The 18,472-nt window shown below is 40.5% G+C and overlaps 1 protein-coding gene across 15 annotated transcripts in view; it reads left to right on the forward strand.

Annotated features, from left to right (window-relative positions):
* The window catches only part of LOC114659554 (band 4.1-like protein 1), a 357,357-nt gene that overhangs the window by 328,763 nt on the left and 10,122 nt on the right, over positions 1-18,472 (forward strand). For 13 of the 15 annotated variants that reach the window (XM_051932518.1, XM_028812112.2, XM_051932521.1 and 10 more), the window contains 3 exons: positions 9,051-9,128; positions 12,124-12,219; positions 17,666-17,746. In XM_051932518.1, the coding sequence (XP_051788478.1) occupies positions 9,051-9,128; positions 12,124-12,219; positions 17,666-17,746 (255 nt within the window). Of the gene's footprint in view, positions 1-9,050; positions 9,129-12,123; positions 12,220-17,665; positions 17,747-18,472 lie in introns of those variants that run through there. The other 2 variants (XR_007935962.1, XR_007935961.1) reach the window with 2 other exon arrangements.

The raw sequence follows: 18,472 nt of genomic DNA on the forward strand, positions 1-18,472 counted from the left end.
ACCTTAAATCAAAAAGAGCCCTTTTTCTCTTTTTAGAGTGTGGGCAGTGCTGCTGCCTCGCAGTAAGGAGACCTGCGTTCGCTTCCCGGGTCCTCCCTGCGTGGATTTGGCATGTTCTCCCCGTGTCTGCATGGGTTTCCTCCCATAGTCCAAAGACATGCAGGTTAGGGTCATTGGCAATCCTAAATTGTCCCTAGTGTGTGCTTGGTGTGTGTGGGGGTGTGTGTGCCCTGCCCAGTGTTTGTTCTTGACTTACGCCCTGTGTTGGCTGGGATTAGCTCTAGCGGACCCTCGTGACCCTGTGTTAGGATATAGCGGGTTGGATAATGACTGACATAAATGAAAAGCAAAAATATTATATATATAAAAAAATACTTTTTAAAAACCATGCTTATATTAAGTTAAAAGTGTACTAAAAAGTAAAAAATAAGTCTCTCATACATCACTCGTAAAATAAAAGTGTGGGCACTTTTGCTAAGATTTTAAGAAGTGTTTTTTGAATGTTGATTAATGAAAAGTGCCCATGCTTTTATTTTACAAGTGATGTACGAGAGATTTTTAACTTTTTAGTACACTTTTTAACTTAATATAAGCATGGTTTTTAAAAAGTATTTTTTATATATATAATATTTTCAACTTTTTAGTCTTGGGTTTGTTTTCAGTATAATTTTGTAGTCAATATTTTAACACTTCCTTTAATATTTCTATCTGTTACTAGCGCCATCTATTGGTGAAATCTTTAACTATTATTCATATGAAAATTTCATTTCTTAATTAACATGGATTAATTGATCACTTAATGAAACTGATGATTGATTCATGTATTGTCATCGGAAGTGAGTAAGTGTGCAAAATTTCAAGTCATCTGGGGCCTCATGTATAAACGGTGCGTACGCACAGAAATGTTACGTACGAACCTTTCCACGCTCAAATTCGAGATGTATAAAACCTAAACTTGGCGTAAAGCCACGCACATTTCCACGGTAACTCATACCTTGGCGTACGCAATTTCTCAGCTCGGTTTTGCAGACTGGCGGCACCCAGCGTCAAAGCAGTGCTACTGTTCCTGTGTGGTTACTCTTTCTTAGATCCACATCCACGGCGGCGGCTTTATCAAATACACTGAAATTAACCGCATATCGTTCATAAATTTAATGCATCTGATTGTAATTAACCTGTAACAATATAATGGTCCACAGAATGGTCAAACTACTGTTCCTGTGTGCTCATCCTTTCTTTCTTAGCTCCACATTCCTGACGCGGCTTTATAAATACACTGAAATTAACTGCATATTGTTTATTAGTGTAATGCATCTGATTGTAATTAACCTGCTGCAATATAATGGCCAGGGAATAGCCATAGTATTCCAAATACCATAACTGCTTTAGCGTTGTTACGCTCACTGCATCTTCTTCTTCTTTCAGCTGCTCCCATTAAGGGTTGCCACTGCGGATCATCTTTTTCCATATTACTCTCACTGCACCACTCGGAGTATTTATTATCACTATATCTGAGTGTGAATCACAGCAGCAGATGATCGGAAAGAGAATTATCGGTATACAGTTTCAAGTACACACTACCTCAACCACGGCAAAAAGCGTCAAAGCCTTTCCTGTACGGACCTCGGGTTTCAGAAACAGTTTCATCCCAAGAGCTATAAACGCACTCAATCAGTCCATCAAGTGCTCCTTGTAGAACTGTTTGTACTTATAAGTACAATCACCTCACTGTAAACTTACACTACAGTTATAATATTGCACAACCTGCGCTACTTTATAAAGCGCGTATGATGACAATATCATTTTTAAGATGAAATGCAGCAAAATATGTTGCTTATAGTATACAGATAAAACTTTAACTTCATTTAAATAATCTGGATTGTTAATAATTAAACATGTGAGGACACGGTGCCGCAGCATATAGCTAGTTCAAGGATAGCTCCTGCCTTGCGCTGTATTCTTGCTGGTGCTGACGCGACACTGGAAGGATAGACGAATAGAATAATTAAACATGTACTACGAAGATATTTCAATGTTCCTTAAAAGTTTTGAAGAATCGGCGTTCTAAGCTTACAAATGGCTTAACGTCTATTACAGAGCTGATTGTGTGGCGATTGGAGAAAGAAAAGTATGGACAGGAATTGGAGGTTAGTATGTTTGAAAGAGACAGTACTTCTGTAATAAATTATTTCATCGAAGGTCGCACATGGTGCAGCAAACCTCTTGCGTGAGATATGAACAATCACTGCGCCACCGTGTTCCCATGTTTAATAACATGCTTTGATTCCTATCATCATGAAAATGATATCACGTATACATCTCAATATTTTAATTATTCAGAGAGCTGTAATATCTCGAATGTAATGCATTCTGTGTCCTGTCGGAGAAAGAGAAAGAACGGAAGCACGTAGTGATTCACACACACAGAGCACATAGAAGATCAAACACAGAAGAAAGCATTTAACATGCTACTTGAGAAGCTAGTAAAATAAATGATTTTAAGATGAAGTTTATGATGTTCTACTTTAATGGCAAAATAAACTACGTGATTAAAGTGGAAATTTCAAGATTAAAGTTGACATTTCGTGCTTTTTTCCCCACTGTGTGCCTATGTTTTTTGTTTGTACCCTAATACGCTTTCTTATGACACTCAGACGGTGGGCTACGATTTGCCTTTTCACGGCGACTTTTATATGTGATTTCTTTTTTATTTCGGGCACTGTGCGACTTTGTGAATTTGATCTTTCGAGTTTTTCCGACACTCTGTAACTCGATCAACTTTCTTTTGTTGATTATACCACTGTATAAACCAACAAATAGTACGTTTTTCCTTTGCCTCCACTTGGTATTCGCTGAAATTCTTATATTTTCCCCTGTCCTTTTCCCATTGTCTTTTCACAGAAGGCTATTTATATTGATTTGCATATTCAAAGAGGCGTAATTCTGGGAGGAGTTGGGGCGGGACAGAAGGCGCGTGCACGTGCATTACTTTTCACAATGATCGGGATTTATGTAGTGGAAGAACGTGAAAGTATGCGTGCGCACAGATTCCTGCATCTGGATTTTTCTGTGCGTACGCACAATCCCGCTTTTGTGCTTACGCCATGTTATACTGTGAGTTCTACGCACGGTGTTATACATGAGGCCCCTGGACAATAGGACGTGGGTTAAATATCTTTTACAAGATTTGTAACAGACAACAAACAGGTGAAGTTGAAAGAAGCGTGGTAAAAATAATTATATATTATCCACGCAAATGCAATACTAGGGTGTTGTACCATGTTAGCCATTATGAATGTAGTGAGAAGTCAAATAAAATGACACTATGATTACATCTTGCCTGAAGAAGGGGTCTGAGTTGCCTTGAAAGCTTGCATATTGTAATCTTTTTTAGTTAGCCAATAAAAGGTGTCATTTTGCTTGAGTTCTCACTATTAAAATACTACATTAACCCACTTACTTTTGCAATTTGTTTATTGACCCTAAAAGACAAAAACTGGGAAATAACTGCTCACTTAATTAGGCTAGGAGTCCAATTAAAAACAGAAGTTGGTTGGAACAGAAACCTACTGCCCCAGGAGCTCCCCAGGACCGAGTTTGCGAACCACTGCATTAGTGAAAGAAACACGTGAATATTAATGGGAAAGAACTCTTATAATGATAATTAATTTGGGAACCACTGCACTAATGGATTCAGTTACTCACTGAGAGTATCAACACCTACTGGATATCAGAGAAGATGGTAAGCTCACGTTCTTTAAGGTACAGCAAAGTCAAAATGTTCTGAGCAGATAAGCGAACAAATTCAAAAGACAACAACTACTGGGCCTGTTTAGATTTCTCACTTCAGTTAACAGCTTGAATCCTGACTGCAGGAGGAAATGAATTGCTGGGGGGAAACCCACAGAGAGAATATGCAAGTTCCACTTTACTGAAAAATCAAATGACAATGTCATATGAGTGCGTAAAATGTCCATATGGAAAAATATTTTGACGGTCTATCTTAACAGTGCAAGAGTTCATTTAGCACTGGCCATTTTCTTGTATGGAATATGTCAGACATGTACTGTATTCACAAAGTATTCAATCCCAGTTGTAAAATGTGTGATTTGTCATCTCTTTCTCTCTCTCTTCTCTCACTGTATGTGAATTACGTTTTATTAATGGAACTGGAATAAAATGCTAAAACTTGGGGTCTAATAAAATGGGGGCTTTCTTGATAACCGCAGGTTGATTTAGTCAGATTTGCAGTACAATGGGCAATGCAACTGCTGAGGACTGGGCAGCAGACAGACTGTGCCCCCAACTAGACTTTGACTCAAGCTGCTCTAAAAGACCACAGACACCCTCTTCAAAATATGCCAGATGGAGTTTTTTTATTTTCTCTTTCTCTATTGCCAGGTGACCATACCTTACGTAATCTTACTGCATACTCTCCCAAATTCAAACGTTAGGAAATGTCTAAGGAAAATGGGTGTACAGTTTTACCTGGATTAACTTGTATGAATTGGTTTGAGCCAAGGTTATTATAGTTAATGAAAATTAAAATCAAAACTGAAACTATTATTAAACTTTTTTTTTCGTAAACTGAAATAAAATAATTAACTAAACCAAAATGAAAAACTAAAAGTAAACAAAACTATTAAAGTAGCTGGAAAGACTAACTGAAATAAAATAATAATTTACTAAAAATATTTTTAGTTTTCGTTTTTGAATGAATATTCTTGCCATTATTTAACCCTTGTAACTTTTAACTCTAAGACAGAAAGTAATCCACCACGACTTGCCCACAAATATTCATCCAGTGATCGGAGGCTGGTGACGGAGAGCAGCTGTTTCCACAGCATTTGCGGTGACGGAGGGCGGGTGAACACGGGAGCGTAAAATGTGTAAAATAGAAAGTGATGTACTGTGCCACCTTTCTTTGCGCTTGTTGTATATAAAGATGTAATGCAAACGCCTGAAATTGGAATGTGCTGGTCAGAGAGCCTTTACCATATGGACAGGAAAATCGCGAGTGAGTAACGTTTCCATTCATTTCTCAGGTGCCTGCATTTTGTTGACAATAATTCACCTGCCACTTTAGACATTTAGCGTAAAACACCCTCAAACCTTAAAATTCACCTGAATTTCATTACAAATTGGCCCATTGTGGGGAATAAAAGGACAAGATAAAAAGCGCCAACAGTCAGCGCACATTTGTTCAACACAAATGACATATAAAATATTTTAAAAGTTATAAAATTGTATACAATTGTTTATATTCAGTGTCCAGTTTTGATTATGCTTGTTTTTATCTGACAAAAACAAAACCAGATAGTAAACTACGTAGTGTGGTAAGCTTCCACTAATATTAAAGTCATATTATATCCAAATCCGTTACGTATACAGTTCTGTCTGATTGTGATACAAAATTAAACAATACAAAACTAATTACCGACACTAAAACTGAAACTAATAGATATAAAAATAAAATTGAAATGTATTTGTGAAATAAAAGCAAAATTTAAACTTAAAATTCACGATGAAGGAAAACTAAAACTAAACTGAATTTCCAAGTAAGGTCAGAAAAAATATAGAAATAAAAACGAATATGAAAAGGCAAAACTACAATATCCTTGGTTTGAGCAAGTCTATATAAAAGCATAAGAACGTATGAAATTTGACAAACATGAGGATACCATTTAGTTCATGAAGCTCGTTTGTTTAACAAACAGCTAACCTGTCTGAATATCTCATCCTGGCACTTCTTAAAGGTTATCAAGGTTTCTGCTTCAACTGCATGTCTCGACAGTTTGTTCCAGTTTCCTACAGCTCTTCAGTGCTTCCTGGCTTCATTCTTAAATGCACTCATTAATTTCCTCTGCTGTCCTTTTGAGTCTGATTTACTATTTAGTAGAAAGAATTTGGCCTGATCGATGCTTTTGATGAATTTTGAAGATCTGGATTAGTCCCCCAAGATCTCTCTTTTGCTTGAGGCTAAACCAGTTTAATTCCCTAAGCCTATAATAATAATGATTCTTTACATAGCACTTTTCTCACTACTCAATGTGCTTAGACAGAGGAGAGCCACTTCAGCCAATACTAATGTGTAGCATCCATCTGGATGATGCAAGGGTAGCCATTTTGCACCAGTACGCTCACCACACATTAGCTATTAGGCGATGAAGTGATGAGAGAGAAATAGACAGTTAGAGACAGGGAATGATTAGGAGGCTAGAAAGACTAGGACATGGTGGGTAATTTAGCAAGGATTACGGGATACACCATACTGTTTCTGAAGGATGCCCAGGGATCTTTTATGACCACAGACAGTCAGGACCTCAGTTTTACGTCTCATCTGAAGAACGGTGCCATGTTTACAGCACTGTGTCCCTGTCACTGCACTGGGACATTGGGATCCAAATTCAGACCACAGGGTAGGCACCCCCTTCTGGTCTCATCAACATTTGTTCCAGCTGCAACCTAAGCTTTTCCTGGTTGGTCTCCCATCCAAGCACTGGTCGGGCATGAACACGCTTAGCTTCAGGTGGATGACCGCTTCTGAAGTGAAGGTGGTATGGTTGCTGGCTACAGAACAGGTTGTGTCTTAATGTCCTGGGACACTCTTGGCTGCTCTCCTCTGCACATCTTCAAGTGCTGCTATGTCTTGTTTGTAGCATAGTAACTAGATCTGCACACAAACCTCCAGATGTGGCCTCACTAGTGCATTATGTAATCTAGTCGAAATCAGTGATTTGTTTATTTTATTTGTGGGGACCCAGAAACACACCCAGCCTTGACCCAGCATGCACACACTCACACACAGAGGCACTGATAAATAATAATGAACATATTAATCAAAGAATGGAAAAAGAGCACATAATACAAGCAAACCTACGTATGCAAAGGCACTCCCTCCCCAGATTCCTGACGGTGACAAAAAGTTACAACACAGCACAGCAAATACTAAAAACACTAACAACAATGTCCAAAACAGACCAGTATGCCAGGGGCAGTTGATGATGGATGAGTGAAAGAAATACCTTGTGAACAGCTCTCCAAAAGGAATGTGAAGTTTTGTCCTACCAGTTCCTGATGTGGTGTGAGGTGAGTGGGTGCACTCCCCAGATGAAGATGTACGTAAGATGAACTCACAGAGACAAGCAAGCACAGGACACCACATACTGTACATCCAGATGGAAACTGTAATCCAAGGGACAAGTCGTAATCCAGTTAAGTGTAAGAGGTGTATGAAAAAACAGACGATCCCCACGGTGTCTTTCAGGTTCCTTTTTAAAGGCACTGCTTGCATCCATCTTCTTCCCAGCAGTCCGTGTGCCCTATGAACCTCTCCAATAGCATTGTACTGCCAGGGCTGCTGGAAGATGTAGGACATTTAAGTAGCGCTGCCACAAGCACAACATCTCTCCAGGTTTCCAGTTTTTATGATAAATTGTAACTTTTTTTGCTTTTAAAATGCTTCTGCACATTAAATAGATAATGAGAACATTGTGTCAACTGTCATGGACACCAAGCATGGGCTGGAGTCTGGTTGCCTGTGGGATGGCTCAAGATTCCGTACCAAGTCAGGAGGCCAGTACAATGGAGGGACTAGGGAAAGACCACCTGCATGGACTGTTTACTCCCCCAGTACGCTAGGTATCAGTCTTCCTGGTCTACAGTGCCTGCATGGATATCTGCCATGCAGACTGGGAAGACTGCATGTCCCATGAGACAACCTTTCTGGGTACTGCTAGGGGAAGCTGCAGCGACAGATTGGCCTTACTTAAATGAACTTTCACCTGACACAGAAGTGTTTCCCACAGGCAACGCTGAAACAGCAGAATTACTCCTGGGTCAGGCATAAAAGAGGTCTGATGCCTTACCTCAGGGAGTCAGAGTCAGGAGGAGAGGGATTAAGCTCAAATGGAGGAGTGGAGGGAGAAGAAGAAAGAGAAGGAGAGAAGAGAATTGTATTTGGGTGCTACTGTAAGATATAAACAGAAGTTATTACTAAAGGTATTCACTAAAATAAATTATCATTTGAACCCAGGACTTGTGTTGGTGTGTTTGAAGGCTTGGGACGAATTGGCACCTCCTACTCTTCAAACAACATAAACTCCTAAATCTTTTGCAGAGGTTGCTTTTTGTAAGACAGTGTCTCTGATCTTGTATTTATAATTGACATTTCTTTAGCTCATATGGAGCACTTTGCTTTTTCTACGCTGAACTACATTTTCCTGCAAGTGTTTACCCAGTTCACAAACTTGTCCAATCCTTCTTGAATTGTTTCTGTTGCCTCCTCGATCAGTTATATCAGTTTGATATTCATCCACTACACTGGAATCTACACCATTAATTTTAATCAGAAAAAGTTAGCAGTCCAAGAACAGAGCCCCGAGGGACTCCACTGATGACCTCACAGCATAGGGAGCCTTCACCTCTTACTGTATCTGTACACTTTGCCTCCTGCAGTTAACCAACTTGAGATCCAGTTTTGTAGGTTAGCTCTGATGCCTGCAGCTTCTAGTCAGAATGAATTTTAGGTGTGGGACCGTATCAAAGGCTTTTTGAAAATCCGAGTGAATTATGTAACATGTCTCTTGAGAGGGGTGTTAATAAGAATTAAGTGAATTCAGCAGAACTCCAAGATCTAGCAAATCATCTGAGCTGTTTCTTGAATGTTCTTGTTGGCCACTGCTAGAAATTTCTCTTTGCATTACATCCATGCATACAACAAAGTAATAAAATAACAGCACATACATACAATGTATGGCACCATCACCACATTACATATAATACTGCTGAATAATAACATATTGCACAAAACACAAATACATACACATATTAATGAGAAACAAAATCTATATTTTTGATGGATACCCTAAAATATGACAATACAATGGAAAAGTTCCAAAATAAGTTGTTACACATGTTGAAAGTTTTTAAATAAGAGTCATCTCTACATAGTGTGGCACTTCGGTGGCCGCTGTGGCAACGATTTGCTCAGTTTCATTCCGTCTAGTGACCACATACTTGGTTAACTCACTTTCTTGTTTTTCTTCTAGAGTCACAGTAGCGGTGGTGACAGTATAAGAGAAGCTCCCAGTAGCCCCCAGCCTGTGGCCATTGACAGCAGCTCACCCGTGAGTATATTCTTCTATCAAGCAGATCACGCAAATGGCAACTGCCATCATTCATCTGGAATGATTTGCCTTATTACATTTGAAAGGTTTGGGGTTTTCCCTTCATCTGTTTTCTTATGAAAAAAGAATTTTGTGTCATGTGAGAAAGCAATTTGTCCTTTGCCTCAGGGTAGTGCATAGTGCAAGTGCTGCTTCTGGGTAAGGGATAAGTTGACATAAAGAGGATGTAACAATGGAGACTCGGGGGCAGAAAAGGGTGGAAAAAGACTGAAGGATCCAGGTGAAATCACAAAAAAGGCAATGGATTTTGTATATCGAACTCACTTCCTTACCATGGCAAGAAAAAGTAGGCAAATCCTTTAGAATTACCAGGTTTCTCTATTCTCTCTATTTCTCTATTAACTGGAAGCAGCAGAAGCCAACACATTACACCGATTTTAAAAACCCTACACTGGCTGCCGGTTAGCTTCAGAATTGATTTTAAGATACTCCTCTTAACCTATAAGGCACTAAATGGTCTAGCCCCTGCCTATTTGAGTGTCTTGCTCCATCGTCACAATCCCCCTCGTGTTCTTAGATCCGCAGATCAGCTGCTCCTAACCGTTCCCAAGGCACGTTTTAAAGTTCGTGGTGAAAGGGCTTTTTCCGTCTTTGCACCTAGGCTCTGGAACTCCTTACCTTTAGTGGTTAGGCAAGCCACTTCAGTCGCCACATTCAAATCACACCTAAAAACGCACTTCTTCACATTGGCTTTTAATTCTTAACCTGTCTTATTTCCACTTGCTTTTTGCTATTTCTCTGTTTTATTCGGTCCCCCTGACCTGTTTTTTAGTGTCTCTGTTTTAAATTCTCTCTTAATGTTTGTTTTTAATATTTTGCTTTTAGTCTTGCTTGTTTTAACTGTACAGTGCTTCGGTCAGTTGTAATGCTGTGTTTTTAAGCGCTTAACAAATAAAAATGGTATGGTATGGTATTAATTGGTCAAAAACTGGGATCTGATCTTCATCTAAGTCACACATATAAACAAACACAATATGCTTTTGCTAATGACACACACGCAGTTTTAATCTTTCATGTCCTTATAGAACACAACCATGAAACATTAACAGTCTGACCTCTTTGATTAAATAACTAGTCAAACTTCCATTGGCAGCAATAACCTCTAATAAGTGCTTCCAATTGCTACAGATCAGACCTGCTGAACGTTCAGGAGTATTTTTGGATCATTCTTCATTACAGAACTGCTTCAGCTCCACCATATTCTTAGGATATCTGGTGCAAATGGCTCTCATGAGCTCATTCCACAGCATCTGCATTGAGTTAAGGTTTGGGCTGTGACTGGGCAACTCCAAATGACAGATTTTCTTTTTTCTGAAGCCATTCTATCTATCTATCTATCTATCTATCTATCTATCTATCTATCTATCTATCTATCTATCTATCTATCTATCTATCTATCTATCTATCTGTCTGTCTATTATATAGTGCCTTTCATAACTATCTATCTATCTGTCTGTTATATAGTGCCTTTCATATCTATCTATCTATCTATCTATCTATCTATCTATCTATCTATCTATTTGTCTGTCTGTCTGTTATATAGTGCCTTTCATATCTATCTATCTATCTGTCTGTCTGTCTGTCTGTCTGTCTGTCTGTCTGTCTGTCTATTATATAGTGCCTTTCATAACTATCTATCTGTCTGTTATATAGTGCCTTTCATATCTATCTATCTGTCTGTCTGTCTGTCTGTCTGTCTATTATATAGTGCCTTTCATAACTATCTATCTATCTGTCTGTTATATAGTGCCTTTCATATCTATCTATCTATCTGTCTGTCTGTCTGTCTGTCTGTCTGTCTGTCTGTCTATTATATAGTGCCTTTCACATCTATCTATCTGTCTGTCTGTCTTACGGTGCCTTTCATATCTATCTATCTGTCTATCTCTGTCTGTCTGTCCGTCTGTCTGTCTGTCATGGACTTATTTTGATGTTTAAGGTCAACAGAGAGTGCATCAGAGAGGTGAAGAAGAGAGTGCAGACAGGGTGGAGAAGTGGCAGAAGTGATTTGTGATAGAAGAGTATCTGCAAGAATGAAAGGGAAGGTCTATAAAGTGGTAGTGAGAGCAGCTATGTTGTGTGGTTTGGAGACAGTGGCACTAACGAAAACAGAGGAGGCAGAGTTGGAAGTGGCGGAGTTGAAGATGCTATGATTTTCACTCGGAGTAATGGGGGCAGACAGGATTAGGGGTGAGTATATTAGAGGGACAACACAGGTACAATGGTTCAGTGACTGCGTGAGAGAAGCTAGATTGAGATGGTCTGGGCATGTACAGAGGAGAAATGAGGGGTACATCAGGAATAGAATGTTGAGGATGGAACTGCCAGGCAAAGAGGAAAAGAGAAAGGCCAAAGAGGAGGACAAAGGTAGGTCCTAGCCCCTTCTGTAATAGACGAAACAGGTCTAAAAATGTCATGGATTGATTTGATTCTGTTTAATAATATAACAATGCATAATCTGATTAAGTGAATTCATAATTGCAAAGGTGCTGGGCCTACCCATGCACCCTCACAGTCAGTCACCTAACATTCACATCCTTCAGATTGGGGAGGAAACCCACACAAACATGAGTGAGCAAGCAAATTTCACACCATTAAGGACTTTAAACCCTGGACTCTGGATCAGTGCCAACTACTCCATTGCCATACCAACCATGTTTTATAGCCATTATGACAATTCTATTATTTAAATTATCCATGCATCCACTTTTTAATCTGTTTAACTCAATTCAACATTGTGGGATGACAGAATTAATAAATAATAAATAACAGAGTACCATGCAGACTGTAAGTGTAAAAGACAGATGGCTGTTAAACACAAAACAAAACAACCTTATTTACAACATATACACACCTGAATGCTTTGTTCCCAGATTTTCTCATTATATATAATGTGAAGTGCCATTTTTAATTACTTTTTCAAAATTGATTTTAGGTGAAGATTACTCCCCTAGGGAAGGAGACTGGAGTTTTCTTACAGACGGTAACCACAGAAACTGTTACCTCAGCAACCACTACACATGTTACCAAGGTAACTGTCTTTTATGATTTGCATGGAAGCAGATTTTTAAGCAATATGTTATTACTGGCTTAGTTTCCTGTAAAAGAACATATAGATAATGTGTTGTGTGGGTAATTCTGTGAAATAACACTTGTTTCGTATTTCTTCATGTGGTATGTCATATAGCCATAAAAAGTATGTGAACCCGTTGAATTAACTGATCATAAAGGTGATCTGATCTTTGTCTAACGCCACAAGCATAGGCAAACACAATGTGCTTATGTTAATATCTCACAGACAATTGTAATCGTCTTTATGGAACAGTTACAGTGTGCTGTGGAAAAAGTAAGTGAACTCTGGGATTTAATAACTGGTTGAATGTCCTTTGGCAGCAAAATCATCTAACAAGTTCTTCCAGTAGTCAAATCAGATCTATACACCATTTAGGGGCATTTTAGACCATTCCTTATTACAGAACTGTGTCACAAAAAGCAGACACAAGAGTCATAAAAAGGTTTTGGGCAGCCACCCGTGTAATATTCTCTGGCTGCAAATGGGTAACTTGCTAGCACTGATATGCTCAGAATGGAGTCCAAAGCAGAACTGCCTAGGTTAGTCAAATATGGTGGCTTTAAAGGCCATAAAAGGAAGTGAAGTCATTGAGGGAGGAAACAGAAGGGTCCTCTTCCATAGGCTCAGACACGGACATGACGTCATCAAAAGGGACGGAACCGGAAGTCTCTTTGGTCATGGGTGACGTCATCCAAAGGTCTAGAACTGGAAGTGAGGTCATCAGGGCTGGAACTGGAAGTGACATCATCAGGGCCAGGCGGAATTTCCCGTGAACGGTCTGCAGGAAAGTGAGAAAAAAGATCAATGCATTCTGCCACCCTCTGGTCTGCCATCGAATTACTCTCATTTAGACCTTTTAGCTTCCTCCATGTGTGACAACTGCTTCCGTTCAACCTCATCGTTGGGATGTCTGGTGTGAATGGCTCTCCTGAGGTCATTCCACTGCACCTACATTGGGTTAAGATTTGGGCTGGGATTGAGCTACTCCAAAAGGTGGAGTCTCTTATTTTGGAAGCCATCCTGTAGTAGATTCATTTTGATGTTTAGGGTGTGCCAGCTACCCAACCCAACACAGACAGACACAGGAGGCACACTTATAAAACATGAGTGCTTTTATTTGTTTTACCTCGTGGGAAACGCCTTCCCCGTTCCCACAAGACACAACACAGTCCCAATGCACAAACACAAGCTGCACCATGGCTGCCACGTGTCTTCCGAGCACATTGTCAGAAATTAATGCAACACATGTGCAAGTTGCATTACTAGCAAAAATATGAGTGGCGTGTGTGTTCAAGTTTTGGTACGTGACATCAGCATCGTTGTTTACTATCAACATGTGACAGCAAGCCACAGTGTAACAGGATCAATATGCACACTTCAATGTTTGATGAATGGTTCCATGTGGTGGAGCAAATCATCAGACTTAAATGCTGACATGCGAATGTCTTCATGGTGCTTGTCTTCATCCATTCCTCGCATAGGCAATACAAAGCTTCACATACTCCCAATCATAACGACATTTAAGTCTCAAATACCATCTTCTGTGTCGCTGTTGCCGTCTATACTTTTGTAACAGCATCAGAAAGCAAAGAATTTTTGTCTTTAATATATTTTTTCCCTCAACTCACAATGCAGCAAAAACGGACGTTGTTTTGTCATCATGAGGATTTCTCGCATTGCCACCTGGTGGAATCCTCCATATTTACTTAAAAGTGCACAGACAGGTATAGACAGTACGCAGTGGTCTCAAGCACACATGTCGCATAGCCTTAAGTATATCAGTCCACAAAACATTTCCAAACAGCGCAGTGTAGTGTCAAGGTGGACTTGGTAAACTTTAGGTATGGAACGATTTTAATTTTGGAGAGCAGCAGCTTCCTCCTTGGTGTCCTGCTGTGTATAAAAGAAAAGGTTCCTGCAGCAGCATCTTCTATGGAATTATTCAACTCAATAAGATGAATTTTAACAAGAATGATGAGATGCGGATGGAAGCTGATGTGGGGTGAATTTCACCCAAAAATGTTAGGAAGCTTTTTCTTCAAATGGTGGAGTGGTGGCTCTGAGGTAGGAATCTGCACTGGTAATCGGAAGGTTGCTGGTTCAAATGCCGTAAACGCCAGAAGGGACTCTACTCCGTTGGGCCCTTAACCTGCAATTGCTCCGTCCTGGGTATGACGTTAATTTGCTTCCAGCCCTGCAAGTAAGCCCTCCAACGTGGGGGTTGGTGGCAGGATTGGCACTCCAGCCACCATAAAAAAACCTCACACTATTCCATTCCATCTGAACTAGTGTGGTGCTGAGGTGTCACCCATCACATGGCTGCACTCGGGCCCTAATCTGGGATCCTGAGGTGGTTTGTCATGTGGTGGGTGCGGCAATGTGCTGTATCAGCGCCTGCTCCTAACCTCTCGCCTCTCTCTATTCTTCAAAGAGAGAAGTTTATTGTAGTAATACACTTGAGAAAAGCACCCTTGCAACTTCCATATGTTTATTTTAATTTTTGTAGACATTGTAGGAAACATCCATCCAGAAAACGAATACTTTGGGGACCTTCAAATCTCAATTTGTGATATTTTAGAAGAGCAAGCCCCAGATTGACAAGCAATGTTATTCTGAATAGCCTGCTCTTGTCAAAATGTTTAGTAAATTACTGTACTTATTCATTTTCTTTTTAATTGGCGTAACTACAAATATGTCTGCCTTCCTCTCATGAATGTTGACACAAGGATTTTGACGTAAATGCCAATTGGCTGCTATTTATTATATGCATGCTTGCCCTTTTTATTAAATGTATGTTGTTAGACGGACAAGGGTTTTCTGTAGATACAGGGCCTTTAGAGAATATTCAGACTACTTCACCTTTTTCCCATTTGGTTATGTTTCAGTTCTTTTTTCCCTTATCTAGCAGCACTCTAAACACCAGAATGACAAAATGAAAACAGGATTTGAGGAATTTTTACAAATTTTCTACACCTTGTTTGGATTTCACATTATTTGGAATTCGACTGATTTCCCACAATAAACACACATACCTGTCTGTAGAAGGTCCCAGAGTTCACAATTACCTCTGTCAAACTGCGAGAAATTTTTTTCAGGAGCCAGAAACTTTTTAGAAACTCAGGGATATTTGTAGCATTCCTACTGCAGGAACTGCCATTTTGTAGATCCTGGTACTTTTCTGAGCTCCACCTCCAGGTTATGTTCCTTTTGTTCAAGCAGTAACTATCCTGGCCTGGGTGGGGCTTATGGTGATGAATTGTGCTGATTGGTTGACCACAAGCACTGCCAGCAGCTTACATATTTTTTAGTAGTTTGGGCTTTGGGGAGTTGTCAGTGAAGATGAAGTGCTGCACTTCACACCATATCACTCAATAATCTCCCCGGTGAAGTTACAATCGCTTGAAAACAATAAGGTGTGAAGGTCACCCTGTGATCTCCTGAATGCGTCTCACTTTGCACTGCATCACTCGTTTTTTTGCACATCACATATTTTGCATACAGGCTACAGTTCCTGTTGTGTGGTGGGAATGCAACACAAAGATGTGGCCAGGGACCACTAGTGCCACAGGTCCTACATTGTACAGAAAATCATTATTCCTGTGCTGTGGTTCCCTCCCTATTGTATGTGGTACTGAGGTCACTTGACCAGAAGGGGTGGTCTGCCTCTCTACTTTTCTGTTCTGACATTGGTGGGTTGTCCTTCAGGCACATCCATTGTTCATCCTAGACATCCATATTACTAACCGAGAATTGTAAACCAGATATGGACGCAGGTACATGCCCATGGACGCAGGAGACATAGTGCGCAGGTGCCTACAGCGCACGTCTCCCCATTGACACAGGAGACATAGTGCGCAGGCGCCTACAGCGCGATCCACCAAGAACGAAGGAGACACGGCACAAAAACGAAAGAGCTCAACTAACGTAAATAAGAAATGAGGCAACGCGCCCATAGGTAACGACACAGCCACACAAAAAAGAGGATACAGCCCCCTGCCCCAGAGTGAAACGGGACAGACAACAGAGTCCACAAAAGTCCACAACACACAGCATAATCAAACCCGAAATAGTATGGAAAGTGCAGGCGCCTACAACGCGCTATACACCGCCAACAACGAAAGAGCTCAGCTAACAGAAATAAGAAATAAAGCAACAAGCCCAGAGAATACGGAACCCTAGACGTCCACACCACACAGCAGAGTCAAACCCGACATAGTATGGAAGGTGCAGGCGCCTACAACGTGCGTCTAAAACACCGCAGGCAAAACCCCGAGATGGTGCAGAAGCCCCACACACCCGGACTCCACAGCATATGTAAATCACATAACAGTAATACAATATTATAAGTACTCACAGAAACAACAAACACAAGAGGCGTCGGCATCCCGCCCCACAGTCAAACCGGAGAAAGTACGGAGTCCCCAAACGTCCACAAAATACAGCATAGTCACACCCGACATAGTACGGAGGGCGCATGCGCCTACAACGACACACTACACAGCATAGTCAACCCCGACATAGTACGGAAGGTGCAGGCGCCTACAACGCGCATCTAAAACACCGCAGGCAAAACCCCGAGATGGTGCAGAAGCCCCACACACCCGGACTCCACAGCATATATAAATCACATAACAGTAATACAATATTATAAGTACTCACAGAAACAACAAACACAAGAGGCGTCGGCATCCCGCCCCACAGTCAAACCGGAGAAAGTACGGAGTCCCCAAACATCCACAAAACACAGCATAGTCACACCCGAGATAGTACGGAGGGCGCATGCGCCTACAACGACACACTACACAGCATAGTCAACCCCGACATAGTACGGAAGGTGCAGGCGCCTACAACGCGCATCTAAAACACCGCAGGCAAAAACCCGAGATGGTGCAGAAGCCCCAATGATCCAGCCTCCACAGCTTATGTGAATCACATTACAGTAATACAATAGTCTAAATACTCACAGAAATAACAAACACAAGAGGCTTCACACTCCAATGTATCTTATACATTGATCTGCGCATCTATACTTACATAACATAACAATTACACTGCTATTGTCAAACATGATACATATGTAACCGTTACCAAGAATGACAATTATCTCTTTCAACTGTATTTCGGGTTACCAACGACCAGGGGTTGGCGAGCGAAGCGAGCAGGGGGCGGAGCCCCCTAGTCTGAGAGAAGGAAGAAGAACAACCTCTGAGCTGCCTAGAATTCTTATTTCCCTGTATGGTAATTTTACTCCAAGCTCAGTTTATCTGGGGGGCAAACTGTGAAAAGACAAATGCATGAATGTGCTAATGAAAGAATAAACATGAAACACAAGCAATGTTTTAGAAGTTCGGCTCTCATTTTCAATCGGTGTGTTGACTTTAGGCTTTCATTTGATACCTTACAGACAGTGAAGGGTGGCTTCTCGGAGACCCGGATTGAGAAGAGAATCATAATCACTGGGGATGATGATGTCGATCAAGAACAGGTAAGACTGCTTTGGCAGGAGCGAAAGTAAGTGACGTGAATTTGCAATATGAGCTAGTGCCACACCCACATCTCCAACACCAGAAATTCCGTACTTTGTCAAACAATCAGATGGCGTCAAGGCGTGGTAATTTTGAAAAGTAACTAAAACTCAAATTTCGATTAATCAGAATGACAGAAGCATGTGTGCTGGTGACCAATTTATAGTTTTCTGTGTGTCAAAGTAGCTCGACACCAGTGTGCCCAAAATGCTGGATCAAAGTGTGTCCGTGTCTTCAATGGAGATAATGCCTGTTTCTGTTCAACCACCCGGACAAGTATTTAGGCATCCTGGGGGTGATATAAAAATAAATAACCAAACTTGATGTCAAAATTGGGTTCTGCAACCCCCCAAAGCCTATACTCAGATAGGCTATTTAATTAATGGGGCTCAAGGAGACCAATAAAAAATTAAAATGAGAAATCGTAATACTAACTTTCATCTTTTGGTCTCTTTCCATTAAATCTTCATTTTCTCATTTACGGCAAAACGATTACACCTTAAAAAAATGACAGCACGTGATGATCAAATAGTAAGCATTTACGTTTTGTAATTATCTATCTGACATTTGCTAACTTCTTCTTCCTTGTCATCTTTTCCCTCTTCTATCCATTGAATTCTGTCCTGCACCTCCACCCCAGTCAGACCCTTTTCCTTGAAATCTCCTTTTACTTTATCCAACCTCAT

This window comes from Erpetoichthys calabaricus, chromosome 10 (genome assembly GCF_900747795.2).
Source record: "Erpetoichthys calabaricus chromosome 10, fErpCal1.3, whole genome shotgun sequence".
Taxonomy (NCBI): domain Eukaryota; kingdom Metazoa; phylum Chordata; class Cladistia; order Polypteriformes; family Polypteridae; genus Erpetoichthys; species Erpetoichthys calabaricus.